This window comes from Schistocerca cancellata, chromosome 1 (assembly GCF_023864275.1).
Source record: "Schistocerca cancellata isolate TAMUIC-IGC-003103 chromosome 1, iqSchCanc2.1, whole genome shotgun sequence".
In the NCBI taxonomy this organism is placed as follows: Eukaryota; Metazoa; Arthropoda; class Insecta; order Orthoptera; family Acrididae; genus Schistocerca; species Schistocerca cancellata.
The window spans coordinates 1,077,946,820-1,077,973,889 of NC_064626.1; the positions used below are offsets into that span (position 1 = coordinate 1,077,946,820).

General features: G+C 41.7%; 1 protein-coding gene across 2 annotated transcripts in view; it reads right to left on the reverse strand.

Annotated features, from left to right (window-relative positions):
* LOC126090925 (moesin/ezrin/radixin homolog 1) overlaps positions 1 to 27,070 on the reverse strand; it is an 88,550-nt gene that overhangs the window by 40,076 nt on the left and 21,404 nt on the right. For both annotated transcript variants that reach the window (XM_049907023.1, XM_049907022.1), the window contains one exon: positions 8,331 to 8,510. In XM_049907023.1, the coding sequence (XP_049762980.1) occupies positions 8,331 to 8,510 (180 nt within the window). The remainder of the gene's footprint in view (positions 1 to 8,330; positions 8,511 to 27,070) is intronic.

The window sequence follows — 27,070 nt, forward strand, 5'->3', positions numbered from 1 at the left end:
AGTACGGACGGAGGCAAGGAACTAATCGTGGGCGGGGGCACCAGTGACGGTCTATGGACTCGAGAAATGCTAACCTAACCTGTCGACCTTGCAGGTGCGGAGTCACCCGATGACCGCATATGAGTCACGAATGACTACACGTACAGTATTAAGAAATCTTGGAGTGGCGATCACTGAAGCTTTTACGTTCTCTCTACGCAAAGGTGACAAGTTGATCACGAAATGGTTATCGAACGGCTGTATTTATCTAAGTATATTGTGTGAAGACTAAACTTGCACTCTAGTTCTGCAACACGCTTACGCTCCTAAGATAGGCTCAGTAACATAGGTACCGCACAAGCTGCAAATAAGTGTTGAATTTCCTTTGATCCAGCTTGAGGCCGAAAATGCCCTCATCGGGAAGTAACTGTACGTCCTACATCTTCACAATGAATATGACTATGCGTGTCAATGAATGTGAGTACAAAACCCGAAGGCTGACTGATTCATTACAGTGCTTCATTTATACAAAAATACCGAGTTTACAGTATGACTTACTCCACGCTAATGTTAACTTTATTAATGAACAACTGTTAGTCGATGCTTAGATTCGATGAAGATCGTACCGTCTACAGAAAAAAATCTAGCCTAGTAAAGCACTACTGTTCTCAAATCAGCCTTTACTTTTAATTCGTCTGACATTCAGACTAAAATTAGAGATTTTAGGATATGAGTTAAAAACTTACGGGAATAACTTCCATGGTACTAGGGGAGCCGTGGATGGCAAAAGCTGTAGGGCACAACAGTGGAATATTATGTTTTTGCTAGTGGTGGTGGTCATTCCGAAGACAGGTTACATGCAGCTCACCATGCAAGTATCTTGGGCAAGCCTCTTCACTTCCAAATAACTGCTGCAAACTACATCCTTCTGAATCTGCTTACTGTATTCATCTTCTGATATCGCTCTACGATTTTTACCTCCTATACGTCCCTGCAATACAAAACTGGTGATCCCTTGATCTCTCAAATGTGTCCTATCAAGCGATACCTTCTTTTAGTCAAGTTGTGCCACAAACTTCTTTTCTTCTGAAATATATTCAGTACAACCTCATTAATTACGCGATCTGTCTGTCTCTTCACTATTCGTCCGTAGCACATTTCAAGGCTTCTATTTTCTTCTTGTCTGGACTACTTATCGTCCACTTTTCACTTTCATACAAGGCTACACTCTAGACAAATGCCTTCCGAAAAAGACTTCCTAACACAAATTTACATTCGTTGTTATCAAATCTTTTTAAGAAACGCTTTTCTTGCCATTGCTAATCTGTATTTTATATCCTCTACTGTGGCTACCAGTTATGCTACTAACCAAATAGCAAAACTCACCTATTGTTTTAGTGTCATTTCCTAGTGTAATTCTCTCAGCATCGCGTGATTGAATTCAGCAAAATTATATTGTCCTTTCTGCTTTTTTTTATTGTTTGGGCTCTTAAGGATTACATGAAATAATTTGTCTTCTCTCTCTTTTTCCAGTAGTTTTGCATTCTCCCCTATGCTGTTCTCCTATTCTGTCCATACTGCGCCTGTCTTCCTTTGTTTTCTCCAGGAAGCCCTTTGAACCTTTCACCTGAACTTTTGCTTTGAACTTTCAAATATTTATTCCTCTATTTCCATTTGTTCAGGTCTGCTTTAACTTCTATTCCACACCAGTAATGATTTTGGGTTACTGTCAAAAAGTTGACAATTTGTAAATCTTTTTCATCTGCCCTTTTTATTTGTCCATGGAGTACATTTCTCTTCTTCATGGAGTCTAATATTGGTTCTATTTTTTCATAAACTACTTTATTTCCATTTTCAGTCCATTTTCAGTTATTTTTGGTATCAAGATTTTTCCTTTTCTTTACTATTTACTTAATTGTTTAGCTATAAGTCTTCATGAATGGCATCCTGAAGCTGTAGGGCATCCTGGTCTAACAGTGTGTCTACATATATCTCCCACATAAACAACCTTTCGTGATTCTTAAACCACAAGTTAGTGATTAAAATCGTGCTCTGTGCAAAATTCTACCAGGCAGTTTCCTCTTTCATTCCTTCCCCAGTCCATATTCATCTATTTTCCTACTCTTCCTTTTCCACTAACCCCCCCCCCCCCCAAAAAAAAATCAGATTTTCTTCAGTTAACTATCTGAAAAATCTCTCTCATCTTAAGTTCTTGAATCTGTTAATCTTCTGCAGAGCTAGTTGACATACAAACTTATTGTTGCGGATGTCAAAATGACTTACCTGCCTTCCAATTTTCTTATTATTTGACATACTCTTGCATTACTACTATTATTTTGCATTTAGAATCCTTTACTCACCTGACAAAGTACTGTTGTTCCTGCTACAAATCTTCACCAATTCCCACAATATCTGGTCTCAGCCTAATCATTTCACTTCGAAAATTTAAGAACTACTTATTCAACTGAGGGATGTAACATCCCATCTGTAATACAACAGTCTTTCTGATGAATATACCCAACTAATCACACTAGCCAACAAAATTTTGCTTTTTTCTGTTACTGGTGTAGGAACAGCTATTTTTCATGTGTGCTGATAGAAGTACTAATAAAAAAATGCAAGATTAGCTCATGAATTTTTGATAACCTGACATTATTGCCTATATAAGCTTATACATGTATGTACCTTTGTGTCATCCTCAGAGGATGATCACTGAAGGTGCAACCACTTCACCTGGGATTTGTAGTTTTCTGCTGGTGACTCCCTGATTAGTGTCCAGCATTAATCAGCTGGTATCTCATTTCAATGTCCGAAATTTTCTGGTGGAAGCATTCTCCAGTTGTCAGGAAACAAATCAAAGTGGGAATTTAGGAAATTTAAGGACATCTTGCATCTTAGTCTACTGTAGCACTGCAGAAGAGTTGCCACAAGATCCTTAGTTTTCTACCCTCATCTTTCCTAGAAAATGTGTTGACAATTGAACAAAGGCATCCCAAGCTAACTTTTCATCACCGTCAGGATGGTGTTGAAATGCTCATTTTTGTACAGCTTGCATATTTGGGGACCCAAAGAAGACTATTTCCACTTCGCTACAAAATAGAAATTTCTTGTGCAAATAGAGAAATGCTTCTCCACTTTTGTCAATGGAGTTTAAGTTTTTTTATTAGGACAAACTTTATATTAAGAGCAGGGAGAATTATTTTCTTAGATTTGACAAGCGCTTTGAGCGTAACACAGATGCTGATTCCAGTGATTTGAAACTTTGGCCACTTTTTACAATTAAGTGCTTTGGGCAGCTATACCAGAGGCTCACAAAGCCACAGCATTTTGTGTAGCTGTGTAATGGCTCAGGTAATGTGCCTTATACTATCAGATGCCTGGAAATTAACCATTTACACTTTGAACAGTTCAATTGCAACAGCAACTGTTTCATGTTATTACATTTCCTTCACGAAAGGACCCAATCAGACTCAAAGGTAACACTGCCATTACACAGTAGCACACGTCAGACACACGTTGGACGTGTCTATGAATATCTTACACTATTCACTTTTACACTGTCAATGCCCACCACTGACAGTCCCTGGACATTACCAGAAAATACAGTTCTTTCTGCTTTTAAAAAAAGGGAGTAATCTCATAAGGCAGTCACATTTACCATTTTACCAAGACAAATCCACTGTTGTACTTTTGATGCCAACAAATCAGCTTTACCTTTTGGCAATTCCAGATCTCTCACTAGGTTATTAAGTTCACACATTTCTGACTCTCTGCACATTCATCATTACACACAATCAGGATTTTTTCAAAAATCTGGGTTTTAAAGGTGATGCTGCAGCACTAGTTTCACTACCACCCTCATCACTATCACAATCAGGTGGGACAGGAGCAGGCAGTCCGTACCCATTAAGCACTGGTATCATGGTACACTGGGATATGTCAAGGAAGACTACTTGTAAATGCCATGTGTTAATGGTGTTATACAAAAGTTACAATCATTCACACAGTTTGATTGTTCTCGCCAGATTACGAGTACAGCAAAAACTATGGAAAATCTTTCATGATTCAGCCACAAATAAGGCCTCAAGATATGCAACATATGAGAGGAGCCCAGGGCTTGTCCTGGGCCCCAGTTTCACAGCCAAAGTCCTCCTGTCCTCTTCCCCTTGTTGCTATGAGCCAGGCTAAAAATAACAAAATACACACAGCTATTACTGACTGAAGCCTCATTCTGTCTGTCAGTAGGATTTCGAAACCCATAAGAGAATGGGCTGACAATGCATTGTTAATAAAATATAATTAAATGTAACCCCCTTTAAATTAGGAACGAGAGCCAATTCAAGAATTTCATTGCTTTCGTTATCAGTATGGCTGGCAGTTAAACACTTGTTTCGGCCCTGTTACATTTTCACTGTTGACTCGTCATCAAGGGCACAGATTAAGAGGTTAGTACAGGTGCGGAAATTGGAGGGTCGCATCAAAGACGCCAGCACACTATAAAAAATAATTATAAAGAAGATATTCCAAACTCCTGTGTTCGAATCGGGTCATTCTAACAATGGGCTATGAACCCAAGGGTATTGTTCATGTAAGTTGCTACAGAAGCCTACGTTACATTACACGCAACTACAACCTGGATCTAGAGCAAACGTTATTACACTAGCTACCTATTGCCCTAACTGATGATGGTACGACGAGCGACCTCGCTCATGCCTCTCAGTCTAAGTCCAAGCATTGTTATTTCAACTAGGGCGCAACGCTCGCAACAATCCCGTACAAGGCAAGGTGGTGAGACCCGCCCCAGTCACAAAAAAGGAGAAACAGATGTGCGGCTGAGCGCCTAGCGCGTAACGGGCGCGCTTACTTTCCTTCGCAGCTTTACTGCGGTGACGTCATGCTAACTACTCCCACGCTCACGTGACTCAACGGCTCCGGCTGCCGATACAGGGCGCTGGCAAGTGCTTCTCTTCAGACGACGCTGACATCACCGACGGACCGGCGCAGCTCTTTCGCGCCGAAACGTCAGCCCCACAGGAAGCCAGGGTGTGCTCTGCTGTTACCGTCTGCCGGACGCCATTTGACAAGCGAGTCATGTGGCGTATTTCTACCAGGCGATATAACCAGCTGCAACCAAGCACTGTTATTCTTATGAGCTATCAAGCACGGCAACTGCTTGTTCAAGCTAACACCTCCCGATGGAGACAGTATTACGTAGTACTCTCATTCAAATTAATTTCCAGCAGTAGTAACATCGTTTTATCATCTCGGTAAAGATAACCAAATGGTATTTTACTGCAGACTTACACTATCGAAAGGTTATCTTGTTGGTCGGTACGAAGGCCTCTTTCGATGAAACAGTGATAAGTTACTATCAAACTAAGCATCGACTGGTTGCTGGCACTTCTAAAGACGATGACACGCACTTGAATTGTTAAAAGACAACTGTATTTTCCATAATTTTCTGTGATTTCTTTTACAATCAGATCCAATGTTGTGAGATTAATAAGAAGCGGGTTCCTACGTTCTGTACAACAATATGTGAGTCACTTGTTCGTGATGCCGTTGTAACAATCGCTGCACCAGTGGGAATATTGATTGCACACATGCTACATGACATTCAATGTCATTCTACACTGAACACAGACTAGGTGACTTTTAGAGACACTTTTCGATTCGTTAATACCCACCTTAAATGAAGGCATCTATGGAAGAACGTGCTAACAGGAGGCAGACAAGTGACATTCATTGCGAGTTATATGTTGGTAGAATTCAAATACATGAACAGGAAGTATTTAAAACAAAATTTATACAGCAGACAGTTTTTTTAGAGGTACAAATGGAACCACTTGCAATCAGCATCTGCTGCACTCTAAAGGAGAACGTGATTATTAACTTTTCCGCAACTGAGGGTTAGCACATTTTCTTCCGACGACTCTTTCAAACAGATGCTGCCACTTTCATTCTCTCCAAAACAAACTACGCTGCCATTGGGTCAGCGATGAATACGGGGCGGTCTCTATCATCAGTGTGGTGCGCCGAGCATCGTTTGAGACAATGCAATTACCCCACGCGCTTGTCAATTTGGCAAGATTTCAGATTAACTCATTCAGCTTCAACCGTTCTGCGGACTGTTTGCTCCAACGTGGGCGCTGTAAAACGAGCGTGAGTCACTGCTCACACAAGCAAGCGCAAACGAATGAAGTTACTTCACACTGCCATCGGCTTCTCCCTGCAGCTCAAAGGAAACGACGTTATTAGACAGCTAAGACGTTACTCTCAAACTTTCAGTGTACCACGTATGGTGAGTCGCTGCGTCAGGTCGAAAATAACTACAGAACGATAGCCTCCTGAGGAACCACCGGGCTTCTGTTCTGACGACGCTGGGCAATGACACACGTGTATGTGGAAACAGTTTTCTTATGCAAACAGTTCGAAAGTACCAGTACACAATATTGATTTATGGATGAAAGTCCGACAGATGGCTACCATGACATGGTAGACGGGGCTGAGTATTCGACGTTCACCGATATTTACAAAATCGATGTTTCAAGAGCGATAGTCTGGCCTTTGAATCGTTAGTGGAAACAAAATATCGAGCTTCGATATCGGAAGAACTCAGGTTTGGCTACTTGTAGGAATATCAATAATTCTTTCGTCAATCTTTCACTGAATACTTTTCATAACGACACCAGCACGTCTTGTCAAACACTGAAATGGCGATATGGGGTGGGCGTAGGGATTGGGGTGGAGGGGAGGGGGAGAGTATTTTTGAACGAACTGGCTACTGTAGCAAAGCTTGGACTTACGCCTTTCATATGTCATCTATTTCATGCTTTCTAAGTATGAAGTAGTGAGCGTAATTCGTTGGTAGTCTAAAGAAAAACTAAATTTGATTCAAGAAGAAAATATGCAAACTAACAAAGATCTATTACTGCTCAGTTGTGTGAAAGGTCGCCTAAGTCCGTTAAAAGTATGGAACACATCGGTAAAGAAAGAAGTCGCAGTTGCTACATCGTCAGATTCCGGAAGAAATAAACGGGATTTGGTGTTAGCAACAAAAGAGACTAAAGAGCAAACCTCTCAAAAATATTTTACAGCCCGTAGAGAAAGCTGTGCGACATGTAATGTTTATTGCTGTTATCGGTTTAACAAATGTGATACTGATGCATTTTTATGTTCCTTTTCACGCCATTTTACAAATTCGTCATTTAACATGGAAGTTTTGTGGTAGACATCATCTAACATCAGTATAGGGCTTTGATTATGAAACCTACATCGGCATCCCTGGTTTGTCAAAATCTTTACAAGCAGCGACCTTGAAGACACGAGTCTTCAGAGACTTTCAGTCATTACTACTGATGGTCCATAGTTATCGCGCCCTCGAAGCAGTGAACTTTAAACAGGGCAATTAAATTATCGGATGAGATAAGACTTAACAGAAGGAATCGATGGAATTCTTAGAGAACGCATTCCCAGCATCACTAAAACTGTAGAAGCGTACTTAGCAATGCAGTCAAACTATTATCTCAGCGTAGCAATTCCGAAATTAAGTAGCATACTATAATTTGCGATAATATTAAAAATATGCAACAAACGAAATTTCCATTTCTTACCTGAGTTTTACTGAAACTTTGAACAAATTGTTGAATAAGGTAAACAAGTCAGCTTATTAGATAGTAAAAGGTACTTCAACTTTATTGAGGGGTCACAGCTGTAGCAAATTTTCGCAGAAACCATGTTTTACATGTGCCACAATCTGGTAATTCCGCAGATTTTTCCAAATTTCTACAGCTGCTGTATCAAGTTCCTTCCTGATATGAGCGTCCTCTTATGAGTAAATTGAGTTACGGAGACGAAATATTTGGTTGCACTTTCAGAGAAAACTAGATATTTCCCAAACCAGAGTTTAACAAAATGGGCAGATACCGCACGCCTGTCAGAATGACGTGGTTACATGACTAAAAATGTTCCCGAGTTAACTGTGACAAAGCAGTAATTACCCTCTAATAACTATATCGGGCGTACTGTATTTACAAGGTATACCCAGCTACCTTAAAATATTTGTGGAAATTGTCTCCGAAGTATTACGCCGTTGCTGTCTATCTTTCAAATTATCCGCGACAAGTTTTGAAAAATCTTTAGGTCAGTACGTTTGAGTTTTACATTAGTAACCTGGAGACGAGTACGGAACGTTTCCAGTTAGATAAGATTCATCATGCAGTATATGAAACATGCATGGCAATTCCCATTTTATGACTACATACAACGCCAAAACTATTATTTCACTGCTCCAATAGGAACAGGCTACGTACGAAGGACACATGCGAAATTTATTTTTGAGAACACCTTACCTTCTTGTACAATTTTATCCACGTCAGGTCCCCCTTGCTGTCAGTGTACTGTAGTCCGAAGAACCAGACTTCACGCAGACCAATCGTTTTAACAACTTGGTCAAACAGCTGTTTCCCAGTCGTCGTGTGCTGGATGGAGAACTCCAGCTCCGCGTCCATCGTCGTCACGCGGACGTTCATCTGAAATACAGCAACGGATCAGCTTCAAATGTGTTTCAGGTACTTTTACCTCCAATGGTAGTTCCAAATTTACTTAGGCTAGTATATGTAGTCCTCACTCTCACCTTACGACATCCTGTTGATTAGATCTGCTTCAGCACTTAGTCTACAACAACTGAAGTGAATGGCAGAGGGTAGTTCCCACTGTACCAGTTATTTGGGGCTCATTCCACTCCATTCAGGAAGGGGGGCGCGATAAGAATAATTACACCACGCACAGTTTTCGAGTGCGCTTATCTTGTTCCCAATATTTCTACAGAATATTTCTTGTGATTATGAAAGCAGGTTTTGTTGGGATCGTTTGCTCCTATCAACAAGGGACCGGTTGGTTTTTCAGGATCTCCGTAAAGGTTTCCCAGGGTCGAGCAAATCTATATGCAGTCTTGTCGTCCTCTGTTTAAGTTCGATATTCAGTTTTCGGTATGGGCCCTACACACCTCACTGTTTGTAAGCCTTCTCATTTCTAGACTGAATGCATTTTCTTGGTATCCTACCACCTGCTTTACCTACGACTGAGCCTATCTGATCGTCCCATTGTACAGGGTGTACATAAAGTCCAGGAACACTATTTATTGCACAAGAACTAAACATTGTACAGATGTCATGCATGTTAAATTATGAAGAGAAACTTTTTTTTTACAAACATTCGATATGCGAACCATGAGTGAACAGGCAGACGTCAATACGGTAATCGAATTCTTGCCATATCCGTCCCAGCATGGCATCGTCGACTGTAGCAGCCGCCTCCCGTATTCTCTCCCGGAGATCTGCTACATTACGTGGTAGAGGCGGTACACACACCAGATCTTTAATGTGTCCCCACAGAAAAAAGTCACACGAAGGGAGATCTGGTGATCGGGGAGGCCATTTCATGAAACAGCTGTCCCCCTCTGTAGCACAACCAATCCATCAATGCAGCAAATCCGTGTTCAGGTACCCACGAACTTCACGATGAAAATGGGATGGAGCCCCAACCTGCTGAAAGATGAACGGAGAGTGACTGCATTTGAGGCATCAGCCATTGCTGCAACATGTCCAAGTAGGAATATCCAGTGACAGTGCTCGCTCTGTACCTGAACTCGCCATGTTTCCGACTAGAGATGACTATCGGCAAATTACCAAACTACACTGTGGCGGTATATATATATATATATATAAACTTTCAGGGCTTCTCTTCAAAGTGACATATGTATGATATCTGTACAATGTATGGTTCTTGTGCAGTAAATAATTGAAAGTGTCCCCGGACTTCACGTAAACCTTGTATATCCCTACAAATTCCGACATTCAACTAGAAACTAATTGATAAGAGTCTAATGCCCTTAAGCTGCAAAGTTTTGTGTCGAAACCCATTTTAAACGGTCTGGCAACTACCTTTAATATTTCGTTGCAAGATACACTTCAGGATTTTTAGGGACGAGTTGCTAGGAGTTTCTGTAGCTTGGCATGTTCCAAACCAGCCGCCCTGATAAAAGTATCGACGCAACACGACAGAACCGCCCTAAGTACACTGTTAAGACTTTCTTGAAAAAGTGTGTGTGTGTCCGCGCGCGCGCGTGTGTGTGTGTGTGTGCGCAGCGGTGGCACACGCCCACTAGCAACTATCACCATCAGTGACCGAGACAATTACGCCCATGCTTGCTCTATCAATTGGGTCACCCGGGAACGCCTGACGAACGATTCAACGCGCTGCCTATGAATGGAATGTTACTCATTTGAGTTCGTGTCGTCGTCCAGTTTAATTTTTCTAATTTACCTAATCATCTACATCGCTAGGAAGTTCTCAAAAACACTCTTAACCAACAGTTATTTCTGGCGCAATTTTGATTAACATTGTTGTTGTTGTTGCGGTCTTCAGTCCTGAGACTGGTTTGATGCAGCTCTCCATGCTACTCTATCCTGTGCAAGCTGCTTCATCTCCCAGTACCTACTGCAACCTACATCCTTCTGAATCTGTTTAGTGTATTCATCTCTTGGTCTCCCTCTACGATTTTTACCCTCCCCGCTGCCCTCCAATACTAAATTGGTGATTCCTTGATGCCTCAGAACATGTCCTACTAACCGATCCCTTCTTCTGGTCAAGTTGTGCCACAAACTTCTCTTCTCCCCAATCCTATTCAATAATTCATTTGTTATGTGATCTACCCATCTAATCTTCAGCATTCTTCTGTAGCACCACACTTCGAAAGCTTCTATTCTCTTCTTGTCCAAACTATTTACCGTCCATGTTTCACTTCCATACATGGCTACACTCCATACAAATACTTTCAGAAATGACTTCCTGACAAATCTATACTCGATGTTAAATTTCTCTTCTTCAGAAACGCTTTCCTTGCCATTGAGAAATTCCTCCCCTCCTAACGTTTATTGGTTTAGAAGCACATATGTTTGTTGAATTTACTGTGCTCTTTAGAAATTAACCCATGTAACGTAAAACAAAAATATCAAGCTGCAGTAAGGATGGAACAGTCTTACTGAGCGTTTGTACTTTAAGTAGTGCGCATCTGCTTTCTTTACATCTTAGAACTATTTACTAATTGATGTCTAATTCATGTTCCTGTCTAACGACAACATGCATCTCTTATTCCCATCCACATTACGTTAATCATAATAAAATCTGAAAAACGAGTTTCGGATTGTAAAGGTTTCTGTTTATCTTAGCACTGGCTTTTTGGTCCCGTAACAATAGCTAGGAGATTTCAATAAAAAGTCTTTTGCACCAAGTTAATTTGAAAGAAAGGAAGATTTTATGACGTCCACAAGACACACTCGAACCCACACTGAAAATAAGCCTTAGGATGCAGTGCACATGACGTTTTAGAGGCCAGTTAAAACCTGGGCCTTAGTTGTAGGATCCAACTACAAACTGCTGGTACCAGCATTAGGGCGCAATACATAGTCTGACATCAGTCGGCATACTAGCATCGCTATCAGACCATGAGGTAATGAATTATCAGTTCAATGCGTTCTTTTGAAATTTGAATAATTTTACCACAGCAGATACCAAACATATCTCCTGATTACCGCGGCCATATAAACAGTTGCATGCTGCATCACCCGAAGAAAGAAGGGGTCAACCATTGCTAAAACTACCCAACATACGAGCACCCTTAGCACGTGTCTACTAATTTACAAGCCGGCTGAACTGCCCAGCTGAGCTAAAGTCGATCGCTCACTTAACACCTGAAACAGCTGCTTACATGGAAGCAGCAAAAAGTAAATTTAGAGAAACCTTTCCAAATTTCTTCTACGGTAGGTATTTCTTTATTCGTCGTATCAGTTCATCGGCTTTAGTCTGCGGTTTACTACCAAGGTACGGTATATTTAGGATTACATGTTTACTTATAGCAGCATAAGCAATATTAGCTCCCCAGGGTAACTTCTTCAATAGGTCTCTTAACTTAAGGTTTTTGCTAAACGCTGCCAGGGTGTATTGACCGTTCCCTGGAACGCACCACCGTCGCCTATGAACCCCGTTTTGTGTCATGGGGATAGTAGAAATCAGTACCACGAAGAGCAACCCTTGTCAGGAAGAACCTAATGAGTTCTTCGACAGTTGGTGACACGGAATATATTTTTTGGAAACTATGGTCCATCCATGGCCTTCACGATGCTAGGACAGGACCAACAAACTGTGAGCCTTCTGAGGTCAAAGAAATGACAGACCAGGGTACAAAGACTTCTTAAACAAGATCAGACTATATCAGCTTGCAGACCACAGTTCAGAAACAAAAATTTGGCAGCATGTTCTTTCACATCCATTACACATCGAAGTATGGATACTTCGATCTCCTAGTTACACTTACAAATAAAACTACAGGGTATCCTTCCTTAACAGTCACAGCGCAATTAAGAACCTTTCACTATTTGGGATGAATAAATCCATCATTAATGGTTCATCTTGATGGTTAAAGAAAATCTAAAATTTTCTGGAGACCAGGTTGTCATTCCGACCAATGAGCCCCACTGCGAATGCTGTTCTCTAATACGGGATGAGTTGGCTGACGTTCGTAAGCCACTGGAAGTCGCCCTGACTACTATCTAACTATTGGTAGCTGCTGCGAATCGGCGTGTTGGAAGAAATCGAGTGCCGCGTACCTGTTTTACTGATAGAGGTACCTCCAGTACCATCTGCTCCTGTGGATCCTGTCTCCTCTGCAGACAGTACACGTTCTGTTATTACCTGTCCACTTGACTGCGAGTATCATGTAAATGGTAGATATAGGCGTCCTGTACAGGGTGGGCGTGGACCAGGGAGGGCTCAGTGTGTTGTACTGATCACCCTATCCAACAAATCGGAGGTGCTGCCTTTTACTGAAACAACCTGAGCCAGTGAGACCACCTCACCTTTTCTGGGGAAACCTGTTTTGTCCGGTGTCAAGACGGCAGTTCGAAAGTATGGCGCATGATGGTACCCCTTAGAGCAATAGCAGCAAAGCACAGCAAAGGGCACCAGATGTCCTCAGTGTGTATGCCTGTGAGCCTCATTCAGCATGTTTAAAGAGGCTATTCCAACACCCAGTGAGAGACCAGGGAATAACCAACAGTGTATTGTGCCGCACGTTTGAACAAATGCTACCTGTCGTCTGGGCTCTGAGGTCCTAACTGGGCCATTCCAGTGACTGGCAGAAAATACGGAGAATTGGCATGGGGTTTCGAAGAAGCGCAGAAGTTGCATCTGTCCACAGAACTGACCGTAGCCCTTTGGTTCTGAGTCGAGTGGATGGACAACCAGAAACTTCAAAGGTTCCGTGACAAACTAGGCTGCGACTTCCTGAACTTACGAATTAGGGTTAAGAATGTAGCGTTCGATACACAATTTTTTTATATAGATTAGGTGATTCTCCATCCAATACGGATAATGACAGCTGTAGAAAACGCAGAACTATCAGTTTAAGAAAAAAAGAAATGCCTCATAGAAGTGACTTAACATCCTCACTGCTGACTGCCGAAGCATTACCAACGAAGTGCATGAGTTTGAAGCGCTTTGGAAAAGCAGTAGAGCTCCAACACTAGGTACAGACAACTGGTTAAAACCTTAAGTTGACAGCAATGACAGTGTGTGTGTCAAATGGACAGGCCACAGGCATATAGAGGATGTATTTGTTGCAGTAGACAAGACACTCAAGTCTTGAAACAGAAATCGAACCAGCTCGTTTTTTTGGGTAAGACTCATTTTAAGTAGTGAGCATAAAATGACAACTGGGTCTTTCTATCGCCCGCCATACTCTTCTCCAAGTGTAACCGGAAACTTGACAGAAAACCTCAGTTCACCTGTACGTAAGATCGCCAATCATACTGTAATCATCGATTGAGGCTTTAATCGTCCAATCAATTGCGAAAATTAATTTCCTTAATGCTGGGCGTAACAAGACACCCTGTGAAACATTACTAAATGTCTTCTCTGAACCATATTTAGGAAGTCCACTCATGATGGAAATATATTGGATCTAATGGCAACAAACAGACCTGACCACCTTGAGGATGTACAAATCGGAACTGGTGTCTGTGACCATGACGTGGATATGGCAACCATGGTTACCAAAGCACAAATGACAACTACAAGAAGCAGAAAAACGTGTTACATGTTCAGTAAAGTAGATAAAAATTAGTGGTGTCATATCTCAATGAGGAACTTTTAAACTTTGAGCACAGGGCAGGAGCATGTAGGGGAACTAAGACTCAAGATTACAAGAAAAATTGCCCGTACACTGGGTAGATTTGTATCCAGAAGAACGTTCATAATGGGAGGGAACCTCAATAGTAAACAGTCATTGTCAAGAAACGTCTAAGAAACAGAGTACTGCATAAAAAGTGTAAATGCGTGAAGCCTCCAATGACTACCGTAGCAGAATAGTGTCAAAAGATCTTTCACAAAACCCAAATAAATTCTGGTCGCATGTAAAGACTGAGACTGTAAGTGGCATCAAAGTCAATGTCCAGTCCCTAACGAATGGGACAGGAACAAATTGAAGGTAGCAAAGCAAAAGCTGAAATGCTTAACTCTGTTTTCAAATGGTCCTTTACAAACGAAACCCCCAAGAGAATTGGCCATAGTTTAATCCTCTTACCACTGAAAATATGAAGTAAGTGTTAGTGTCAGTGGTGTTGAGAAACAGCTGAAATCGTGCAAACTGAACAAAGCTCCAGGGTAAGATTGAATACCGGTTAGTTTCCATACTGAATTTGCAGCTGAGTTAGTTCCTCTTCTACCAATAATCTTAGATCCTCTAAAAAACAAAAAACTTGCCCAGTTCTTGGAAAAAGCGTAGGTCACAACCGTCTACAAAAAATGGTAGTAAAAGTGATCCATGAAACTACCGGCCGGTAACCTTGACATCGATTTGTTGAATCTCTAACCATATCCTGCACTCAAACATAATGAGGTATCTAACAGAAGACCATCTCAATGCCGACCAGCATGGATTCCAAAAACATCGACTCTGTGAAACAACTCACTTCCCACAGAACGTACTGAAAGTTTTGGATTAAGGTAGTCAGTATCTTTAAATGCAGAAAAGCATTTGACTCGGTACCACACCTACGCTTATTTTCGGAAGTACTATCATATGGGCATCATGTGAAGTTTGTGACTGAGGACTGAGGACTTTTTGGTATGGAGGACGCACCATGTTATCTTGGATGGAGAGTAGTAGTCAGCTGTAGAAGTAACTACGGGTGTGCTCCAGGGAAGCGTGTCGAGACACTGTTCATGTTCTATAGTAATGACCATGCAGACAATAGTAACCTCAGACATTTTGCAAATGATATAGGTATGTAACGAAATACTATCCGAAAGAAGCTGCAAAAATACTGTCAGATCTTGAAGTGGTGCAAAGATTGGTAACTAGGTTTAGATGTTCAGAAATGTAAAATTGTGCACTTCACAAAACGAAAAAAAGGTATCCTATGACTGTAATATCAATGCGTCACTGTTGGAATCGACAAAAGGGCAGCACGAATGGTCAGAGGATTGTTTAATCTATGGGAGTGTCAGAGATACTGAAGGAACTGAGCAGGGAGACTAAGATATATGTAAACTATACCGATAAAGTCAAAGTTTCAAGAACCAGCTTTAAATGAGGACTGTAGGAATGTAACAACCCCCTACTATCGCTAACTTAGGGAACGTGAGGATAAGGTTAGAATAATTACAGCACGCACAGAGGCATTCAAATAATTATTTCTTCCGCGCACCATACGTGAATGCAACGGGAAGAAATCCTAATAACTGGCACAACAGAACATACACTCTGCCACGAGTTTAACGAAGTCTTGCAGAATGTAAATGTAGACTAAAGGCATTTGGAGACGCCAATATTTCTAATGCCTGAATTAGAGCCACAAAAATCTTACTCCCGTTCTGTATGCAACAACTCGATACAGAAACTTATCATTCAGTTCTTACTCCGGTGTTAAAATAGCCTTACAAAAAGTTAGAAATACACTGAAGCGCCAAGAAACTGGTATAGCCATGCGTATTTAAATAAGAGATATGTGAGTAAACAGGCGGAATACAGCGCTGCGGTCGGAAACGGCCTATATAAGACAAGTGTCTGGCGCAGCTGTTACATCGGTTACTGCTGCTACAATGGCAGTTTATCAACATTTAAGTGAATTGGGACGTGGTCTTACAGACAGCGCACGAGCTATGGGACACACACAAGCTCCGCGGTACCGACGATGTGGGGATTTTTCCGTACGGCCATTTCACGAGTTTACCGTGAATATCAGGAATCTGACAAAACATCAAATCTCCGACATCGCTGCGGCCGGAAAAAGATCCTGCAAGAACGGGACGAACGACGACTGAAGAGAATCGTTCAACGTGACAGAAGTGCAACCCTTCTGCAAATTGCTGCAGATTTCAATGTTGGGTCATCATCAAATGTCAGCCTGCGAACCATTCGACGAAACATCATCAATAAGGGCTTTCGGAGCCGAAGGCCCACTCGTGTACCCTTGATGACTGCACGACACAAAGCTTTACGCCTCGACTGGGCCGTCAACACACATTGGGCTGTTGGTGACTGGAAACATGTTGTCTGGTCGTATGAATCTCGTTTCAAATGGTATGGAGCGGATGGACGTGTACGGGTATTGAGATAACCTCATGAATCCATTGACTCTGCATGTCAGCAGGGGACTGTTCAATCTGGTGGAGGCTCTGTAATGGTGTGGGGCGTGTGCAGTTCGAATGACATGAGACCCCCGTTTCGTCCAGATACTACTATGACAAGTGTCACGTACGTAAGCATCCTGTGATCACCTACATCCATTCAAGTTCATTGTGCATTCCGACGGACTTGGACAATTCCTGCAGAACAATGCGACAACCTGCACGTCCAGAATTGCTACAGAGCGGCTCCAGGAACACTCTTCAGAGTTTAAACACTTCCGCTGGCCACCAAACTCCCCAGAATTGAACATTGAGCATATCTGGGATGCCTTGCAACGTGCTGTTAAGAAGAGATAGGAGATCTCCGCCCCCGCGTACACTCATGGATTTTTGGACAGCCTTGCAGAATTGATTTTGTCAGTTCCCTCTAGCACTACTTTAGACATTAGTCCAGTTCATGGCATGTTGTGGTGCGGCACTTTCTCGTGCTCGCGGGGGCCCTACACGGCATTAGGCAGGTGTACAAGTCTCTTTGGCTCTTCACTGTAATACCGGAACTAACGCCCTTAAAACAGTAACAATATCTACACTGTACTATGGACAGAAAGCTGGCTGAAACCAGTAGTAAATAGTAACAAAATTTGAATTCAAATTGGAACGTATATCGCAAATAGCTTGAGAACTGGTGGCAGAGGCAAGTTTATAGCCACCAAAAACATTAACTCGGCTAGTGAAATCGGTACAGATTTTGAATTCTAAATAATTTTGGTTAAGATAGGTGTTAAAGGTGCACCAAACATTCACATCGGAAGCTTTTATAGACCCCTGCCTCAGAAGAAATAGTGGCGTAAATTTCCTTGTCTAGTCATACTTCTAGGTGGAGATTTCTACTACCAGCTATAGAAGTGGCAGACTCAAATGATTAGTAGTAGGGGGTACGGAACCTTGTGAAATTGTTTAAAGTATATTACCTGAAAATTACCTTCAGCATATAATCAGAGAAGCGACTCGTGAAGATGACATCTTAGACTTGCTAGTGATAACAGACCCAAACTTTTCGCCTCAGTTGACAGAATACAGAATAACTGATTACAAGGCCGTTACAGCAACAATAAATATGGCTGAAAATAAGGATACCAACGAAGCCAGAAACATCTTTTTGCTTAGCATGAGCGGTAGGAAAAGTTTCAGATTGCATGAGCGGTCGGCACGAAAATTTCATTGATCATTAACAATGCTGAATATCAATTTAAGTTCAAAATTATTGTACAATGTTCTTTCGACAGATTGGTGTCAAACTTGTAAGGGGTACGAAACACCCGCCATGGTTCGACAGGCATCTAAGGAAACTGCTACAAAAGCAAATAAATAGCTTCACTGCTAATTTAAACGTAGTCAAAGCCTCACAGGCAGAGGTTATACGAAACCAAAATTAGCGTTGGGAGAGCCACGTGCGAAGTGTTCAGCGATTTCGAAAGCCAAATTCTGTCCACGTACTTCACAGAAAATCCTACGAAGTCTGTGTTAAATCAGTGAACGGATCGAAGTCATCTATCCAGACCTGATTAAAATGGCAGTGAAATGGACGGTAACACAGAAGATACTGAAATTACTAACCGTCCTTTTTTCACAGAGGAATATCGCCCTGTAGAGCCTCTTAAATCGTTTCACAAATGGCAAAAGGGCCGACATCGGAAAGTGATCAAAGGGTGGAAAAGCAACTGAAATCGCTCCACGGAGGGGAGACCAATGGGACCTGACGGAATATCAATATGATACTACATCGAGTATGCTGAAGAACTTGTCCCTTTTCTAGCCGCTGTGTATCTTATGTCTTTGGAGGAGCAACGTGTACCTGATGATTCGAAAAAAATAAATAAAAAAGCATACGTATTTCTCGTTTTCAAGAAGGGTCGTCTAACAGACCACATAACTATAGGCCTATATCCCTGACGTAGGTCAGTTTTAGAATTCTGGGAAATGGTCACCGAAAATTTCTGTAGCAACCAACATAGGTTCCGAAAACAACGATCTTGTTAAACCTAACTCATTCTGTTCGCCCACGAGACCCAAAAAGCAGTAAATGTAAGCGCCCAGGCAGACCCCGAGTTCCTTCACTTCCAGGACGTATTAGATGCAGTTCCGCACTGCCGCCTAATTAACAAAATACAGGCGTACGAAATGTCTGACAAATTGTGAGACTGGATTGAACAGTTTCTAGCAAACGCAACAAAGCGTGTCATTCTAAACAGAAAGAAGTCTTCAGATGTAAAAGTAACTTCTGTGTTACAGGACCATCACTTTTCAAAAAATGTATAACCTAGTAGATAACCTCTAAAGTTCCATGAGGCTTTTGCGGGCGGTGGTGTTATACACACTGAAGTCACCACGCTAGGAAATTGTAGCGAACTGCAAGAAGTACTGCAGAAGATCGACGCTTAGTGCAAGGAGCGCCGATTGACCCTCAACATAAATAAGTGTAACGTACTGCTAATACATAGAAAGACCCGTGGTTGTGCGAGTGTGTGTACACGGGTCAACTTCAAATGGAACGACTACATAAAATTAATCGCAATTAAGGCATACGCCAGAGATTCATTCGAAGAATCCTCAGGAAATGTAATCCAACAACTACGGAGACTGCCTACAGAATACTCGTTCGTCCAATGCTTTAATATTGCTTCTTAGTCTGGGATCCAAACCAGCCAAGACTGATAAAGTGGAGAAGTTCAACGAAGGGCGGCGCGTTTCGTTGCAGGTTAATTTTAAGCACCAAAGCGTCACAGATCCAGCAACACCAGTGGAAGGAGCTGGAAGAGAGGCCTTCTGCATCACGGTTGTGTTTATTGTTGAACTTCAGTGAGCGTACGTTCCTTGAAGAGTCAACAGATGTATTACTTCCTCCAAAATGTATCTCGTGAAAAGATCTCCAAGATACGAGGGCCGTTCAGAAAGTAACCTCCGGTTGATTTAAAAAATACACCAAGTTAAATAAAAATATTTTAATATATACATCTTACAACTACATCTTTGCACTATTTTTCTACATAGTCTCCATAGCGATTGAGGAACTTATCGTATCTCTTCACAAGCTTTGAAATTCCTTCTGCATAAAAATCACCCGCTTGTGCCTGGAGCCAGTCTGTGACCGCATCTTTGAGTTCTTCGTCGTCATCAAACCGCTGTGACCCGAGCCATTTCTTCAAATGCATGAAGAGGTGATAATCACTTGGCGCCAGGTCTGGGCTGTAAGGTGGATGGTTGATAACGTCCCACTTGAAGGACTCAAGAAGGGCCGTTGTTCTGCGAGCAGAGTGAGGACGGGCGTTATCGTGCAAAAAAACGATACCGGAAATCAGCATACCACGGCGTTTGTTCTGTATAGCCCGTCGTAACTTTTTTATTGTTTCACAGTACACGTCTTGATTAATGGTCGTACCACGTTCCATGAATTCAACCAACAACACCCCTTTGGCATCCCAAAACACCGTTGCCATCAGTTTTCTGGCAGAAAAATCTTGCCAGGCTTTTCTTGGTTTGGTAGGCGAATTTGAATGTGCCCACATCTTTGATTGTTCTTTTGTCTCAGGGTTCACGTACTTAATCCAGGTTTCGTCACCGGTCACGATTCTGTTTAACAATGGTTCTCCTTCGTCCTCATAACGTGACAAAAAGTCTAATGCAGAGGCCATTCTTTGAGTTTTGTGGTGGTCGGTAAGAATTTTGGGCACCCATCGTGCACAGAACTTACGGTAACCCAATCTTGCTGTCACTATCTCGTACAAGAGAGTCTTAGAAATCTGTGGGAAACCAGTAGACAACTCCGACATTGAGAAACGTCGATTTTCACGAACTTTTGCATCAACTGTCTGAACGAGTTCGTCAGTCACCAATGATGGTCTACCACTCCTCTCTTCATCATGAACGTTTTCTCGTCCACTTTTAAATAAACGTACCCATTCACGGACAACTCCTTCACTCATAACTCTTGGTCCGTACACGGCACAAAGCTCACGATGAATAGCTGCTGCAGAATATCCTTTGGCTGTAAAAAACCTTATGACAGCACGCACTTCACATTTGGCGGGGTTTTCTATTGCAGCACACATTTCAAACTGCCACAAAAACTAAACTAGCGCAGGTACGACGTTCACTCGACCACGGCTTGATGCCGACTGACCTGTTGAGTGCGTGAACGCACAGATGGCGTCGCTACTCCCCCCACAACCCGCACTGTGACCGATCGGAGGTGACTTTCTGAACCGCCCTCGTAAAATCAAGATATTCTAACCAGACTAACGTTCCACCTATTGTGGAAGAATAAATGAAACTAGGAAGTAATGAAGACATTTCGAGAATATCTCAATTTCCAGTCTCTGTAACCGTCTTTATTACCATGTTGTCAGATGTGCCAATAACTTGTTGGGGTGGGGGGGGAGAGTAACTTGCGGAACTAAATTTTACTACTGTGCGACGACATTTGGTGATCTGTCTCCATGATCCTGGGATACTTAGGTGCACCATGGTTTGCACTGTTCGAATAGCAGTTGGTTCAGCAATGGACATCGCATTAATAATCAGCTCTTCACGTTTCGGAATGGAAATCAAGAACATTATACAAACTGATCATGTTTGTAGTTAACATCCACGTTTTTAGTCTTCAGACCTTTACGTTGTTTACATTTACGGACTTACAATTCTCTATGACATCCTTTAAGAGCTCAGTGTCTTCAGTCCAAAAACTGGTTTGATGCAGCTCTCAATGCTACTCTATCCTGTGCAAGCTTCATCGCAGAGTACAATCTACATCCTTCTGAATCTGCTTACTGTATTCATTTGTCTCATTCTCCAAACTTCACACTCCACGCTTCACTCCAATACTACATTGGTGATGTCTTAGAATGCGTCCTACCAATCCATCCCTCCTAGTTAAGTTGTGCCACAAATTCCTCTTCTCCCCAATTCTATTCAGTACCACCTTAGTTACGTGATCTACCCATCTTATCACCGAGTGATGTGGAGCAGTGGTTAGCGCACTGGACTCTCATTCGGGAGGACGACAGTTCAAACCGGCGTCCGGTCATCCTGATTTAGATTTTCCGTGATTTCCTTAAGTCGCTTCAGGCAAATGTTGGGATGGTTTCTTTGAAATGGCAGGGCCGATTTCCTTCGCTCATCTGATGGGACCAATGACCTCGCTGTTTCGTCGATCTATACTCTAAATTTCTCTTCTTCAGAAATGCTTTTCTTGCCCTCGCCAGTCTACATTTTATATTCTTTCCACTTCGACCATTATCAGTTATTTTGCTGCCCAAATAGCGAAACTCACCTACTACTTTTAGTGTCGTTTCCTAATCTAATTCCCTCGGCATCACCTGATTTAATTCGACCACATTCCATTATCCTCGTTTCGCTTTTCTTGATGTTCATCTTATAGCCTCCTTTCCAGACACTGTCCAGTCCGTTCAAATTCTCTTGACGGAATTACAGTTGCATCGGAAAACCTTAAAAGTTTTTATTTCTTCTCCCTAGACTAATTCCTACTCCAAATTTCTCTTTTTTTTTTAATGCTTGCTCAATATACAGACTGAATAACTTCGAGGATAGGCTACAATCCTATCTCACTCCCTTCTCAACAACTGCTTCCCTTTCGTGCCCCTCAATTCTTGTAACTGCCATCTGGTTTATCTACAAATTGTAAGTAGCCTTTCGCTCCCTGTATTTTCCCCCTGCCACAATTAGAATTTGAAGGTATTCCAGTCAACACTGTCAAAAGCTTTCTGTAAGTCTATAAATATAAGTTTGCCTTTCCATAGCCTACCTTGTATGAGAAGTCTTAGGATCAGTATTGCCTCGAGTGTTCCTACATTTCTGCAGAATCCAAACTGATCTCTTCCAGGATCGGCTTCTACCAGTTTTTCCATTCTTCTGTAAAGAATTCGTATTAGTATTTTGCAAGCGTGATATATTAAACTGATACTTCAGTAATTTTCACACCTGTCAGCACATGCTTTCTTTGAAACTGGCATTACTATCTTATTCTTGAAGCCTTAGGGTATTTCACTCTACATCTTGCTCAGCAGATAGTTTTGTCACTGCTGGCTCTCCCAAGGCTGTCAGTTCTAACAGAATGTTGTATATTCTTGGAGCCTTGTTTTGACTTAGATCCTTCAGTGCTGTCAAATTCTTCAAGCATTATCATATCTCCAATTTCATCTGCATCTACGTCCTCTTCCATGTCCATAATACTGCCCTCGAGTACATCTCCCTTGTATAGAGCCTCTATGTACTCCTTACACCTTTCTGCCATCCCTTCTTTGCTTAGGACTGGTTTTCCATCTGCGCTCTTGACATTCATAAGGCTGGTTCTCTTTTCTTCAAAGATCTCTAATTTTCTTGTAGGTGGCATCTACCTTACCTCCTAGTGTTATATACTTCTAAATCCTTACATTTGTCCTCTAGCCATTCCTGCTTAGCCATTTTGCACTTACTGTCTCATTTTTGAGACGTTTGTATTCCCTTTTGCATGATTCATTTACTGCATTTTTATATTCAATGTATCTTGTGTCTACAAAGGATGTCTAATGGACCTGGTCTTTTTACCTACTTTATCATCTGCTGACTTCACTATTACATCAAAGCTACTCATTCTTCTTCTACTGTGTTCGTTTCCCCTGTTGTCACTCATTCCCTAATGCTCCTTCTGAAACTCTACAACCTCTGGTTCTTTTGCTTTATCCAAATACCATCTCCTTCAATTCTTTGCTTTTTGCAGTTTTGTCAGTTTCAATCTACAATTCATAAACCAATAAATTGTGGTCAGAGTCCGCATTTGCCCCTGGTTATGTCTTACAACTTAAAACCTGGTTTTTAAATCTATGTAACCATTATATAATCAATCTGAATCCTTCCAGTGACCAGGTCTCTTCCACGTACACAACCTTCCTTTCATAATTCTTGAATCAAATGTTAGCTATAATTAAATTATGCTCTGTGCAAAATTCTAGCAGGCAGCTCACTCCTTCATTCTTTTCCTTCACAGTCCATCTCCCTTTCCCTACTATGGAGTTCCAATCCGCATGAAAAACTTTCGTCTCCCTGAACTATCTGAATAATTTCTTTTATAACATCATACATTTCTTCAATCTTTTCTTCCGCAGAGCTAGTTGGCATATAAACTTTTACCATTATGGTAGGTGAGTAGCTTATCTGCTTTCCTATTTTTTATGCATGATTAATCCCACTCCTGCATTACCCCTATCTGATTTTGCATTTATAATCTTGTATTCACCTGACCAGAGGACCTGTTCCTTCTGCCACCCAACTTCAGTAATTCCCACTGTAACTTTATACTATCATTTCCCTTCTTAAATTTTCTGGCCTACATGTCTGATTAAGGGATCTGATATTCCACGCTCGATCCGTAGAACGCCAGTTTTGTTTCTCCTGATAACGGCGTCGTTCTTAGCAACACCGCCCGGAGATCCGAATGGGGAACTTTTTTACCTCCGGAATATTTTACCCGTCATTAAACCACACAGTAGAGCTGGATGCCCGTTGTTTTCATCCGTTCGCAATACCAGCACAGCTAGGCCGTTTTGGTTGATGTTACAAGGCCAGATCAGTCAATTACCCAGACTGTTGCCCCTGCAACTACTGAAAAGGCTGCTGCTCTTCTTCAGGAACCACGCGTAGGTCTGGCCTCTCAACAGATACCCCTCCGTCGTGATTGCACCTACGGTACGGCTATCTGTATCGCTGACGCACGCAAGCCTTCCCACCAACAGCAAGGTCCATGGCGGGGAGAGTGGAGCATGTATAGAGCAGGGTAAGGTAATTTTTCAGTATAGGTAATTTTGCAGCATTTTGTTATAAATTAGCTGCGATGTTCCCATTTAATGCGGTGTTTCATGATTTTGCCAACAGATGGGATGATAATGTATTCTCGACTAACACTACAGCTGCGCTCCCCCGAAGTCTCAAGTACGCGCCGACGAAACATGTTTCTAACTGTCGTGTGGCACATTTCACGGTGGTTGTTTCCTTCATAGTTGTGAATCCATTTTATGTGCGGAATAAGCAAGCAATGTACATTTTATTTGTACACAAAAGGTACTGAGAGATCTATACTGATACATAAATAATTTTTTGTGAGATGTGACGACAGGGATCTTAGGAAGTCAACGCATAGCGTCATGACACTGACTTACCTCATTTTACTCATTTGGACTACCGTCAACGTTGCTCTTACGTCAGTTCCATACCTTTCTGCAAGATATTTATAGCAACTATTATTGGAACACAGTACTTCACACAAAACTGATGCGAAGAGAAAAGCAGGTTCACTAAGGACAATTGTTTTTGCTTTATTCCCTACCACAACATCTGCCAAAAACAACCTATGAAGCTGTTTACGTTGTTGACTTGTTAACGTTCTTAAGATGACTGATGCAGTACGGTGAATGAACTGACCACTACTGCAAAATAGCCTTACCTGTTTCAAAATTACCTTCTGATTTATGCTTCAAGGTTATGTACAATTATGAACAGTAGCAATAATAAGAAGAGTTATATTTACACAATGTGACTCGTACGTAGTTAATAAAAATGGCTGCAACATTGTTATTTTGCTTTAATAAAACCATGTTTGCTTGAAAATGCTGCCAAATTATCTTAACATGCCCTACCCTACATGATTCAGGACCAAAGGCCTTGCGATCTGTTCTTACCTCGCTCTAATTTAATAGCTTTCGCGTCTTATTTCCAGCATATCGGCTGTGTTCCCGGACTATACTACAGCCATCCGTGATACTGCAAAGCTATCCCAACTTTCAGGGGATAATAGGTATACAGTTTAAACTGTGAAAGTTCATAAACTTCGTCGCAGTAGCAAGGTTTCAAGGCACTGAAAGTGCGACATCTTTTGAAGATGCAACTAGGTAGAATGGAATTTTGAAATTCGATTTTGCAATACACTTTCAGCATTCCTATAACAGTGTTCACAGGTTCGTCGGCATTCCTCATCTCTTAGATATAGCGTTGAGGACTAATCTGTGACGTAACTGAACACTGCCAGGAGATAAAGGCTTCAAAGATTTATGACTAATAAATTCCTGAAGGCCTACGCTTCAGTACACCACTTGCGTGATACGAGTAACTCATGTCACAGTCCAAACCTTAAGCTGCTAACGCTTGATACATTGTGGACAGATTCGTATGTTACATGTTGCCGTAACTGCCAGATGGTTGCTTCGCTCATCAACCTCAAGTTTGGTCTAATGCCGTTTTCTATTCATATCGCTTGATGTCTCATTTTCAACGTAACAGTTTTACTCCAAATCATCGAATATCTGCGTCATACTTTTACCTAGCCCTGCTGCTGCAATTCTTTTCTTCCCCCACCCCTTCAACTACTTTTCAGCAACGACTCCAAACTATTTTCCCTATTTCATGAAGTTCTTTGTTAGTAATTGTTTCTCGAAGGAATCCCTCCATTTCTTGCTCCATCAAAGACTTACCTCGTCTTTTAACATCACTTTTTAAAGATTTCAAATATCTCCTGTTCTGGACGTTAGCAAATGTATCTTTAAAAACCTCCTGCTTCTCAATTATTGCGATTACGTCATTCCTACATTTTCCTTCCTCATTATACTTCCTAGGTAGGAACATTCATCCACCTTATCAACAGTCTTTTTCACATTTAGCCTTCAGTCATCCATGATGTCAATCTGTTGCGCACATTATCTTGCGTGTATATCGTTAACTTTCAGCAGACAGTTACTCGTTCTCGTTAAACACCCGACTCGATGTCCGCTCACTTCCGGTGACTGCGTATTGCATGTCACCAGCGATTCGTGACTATTCCCACTTGCCTCACTCAGTGCCTCTATTCCGTGCCAACGTGGCATGCCTAGCTTAAGGGAGACTTACGACCAAGATAACTAGCTGTCGCCAAATATTGCCTTGACTATACTCATCAAATGAAATACCGGGATAGTTTCGAAGTTCAAACGCCAAAATTCTGCGGCAGTGTACGGTACATCGAAATTATGACATCGCAAACACAAATAAAGGTAGGACGTTTCAATCTGACCAAAGCTCGGGATCCGGCACTAAGTTTATTAAGATCTCGTCAGCCATCTCATTCACCAGAACTGGAAAACGCTGAGAGAACGTGTTTCACCGAATAACACCTGCTATAGCGGTGCGACACCAACAGTACTTCAGCCTTATATAGGCCTAGTAGTAACTTCCGCATTTTGTTGGGGCGATCTGTATTTTGCGAAAGCCAAGACCGCTTGATTTCAAGACTTATTCCAATTACTAGTTTCGACAAAATCGTGCTGTTATCTTCAGCTTGGCGTAACGCTTTGCGTTAATGTTCACATACCTGTGTCGACAT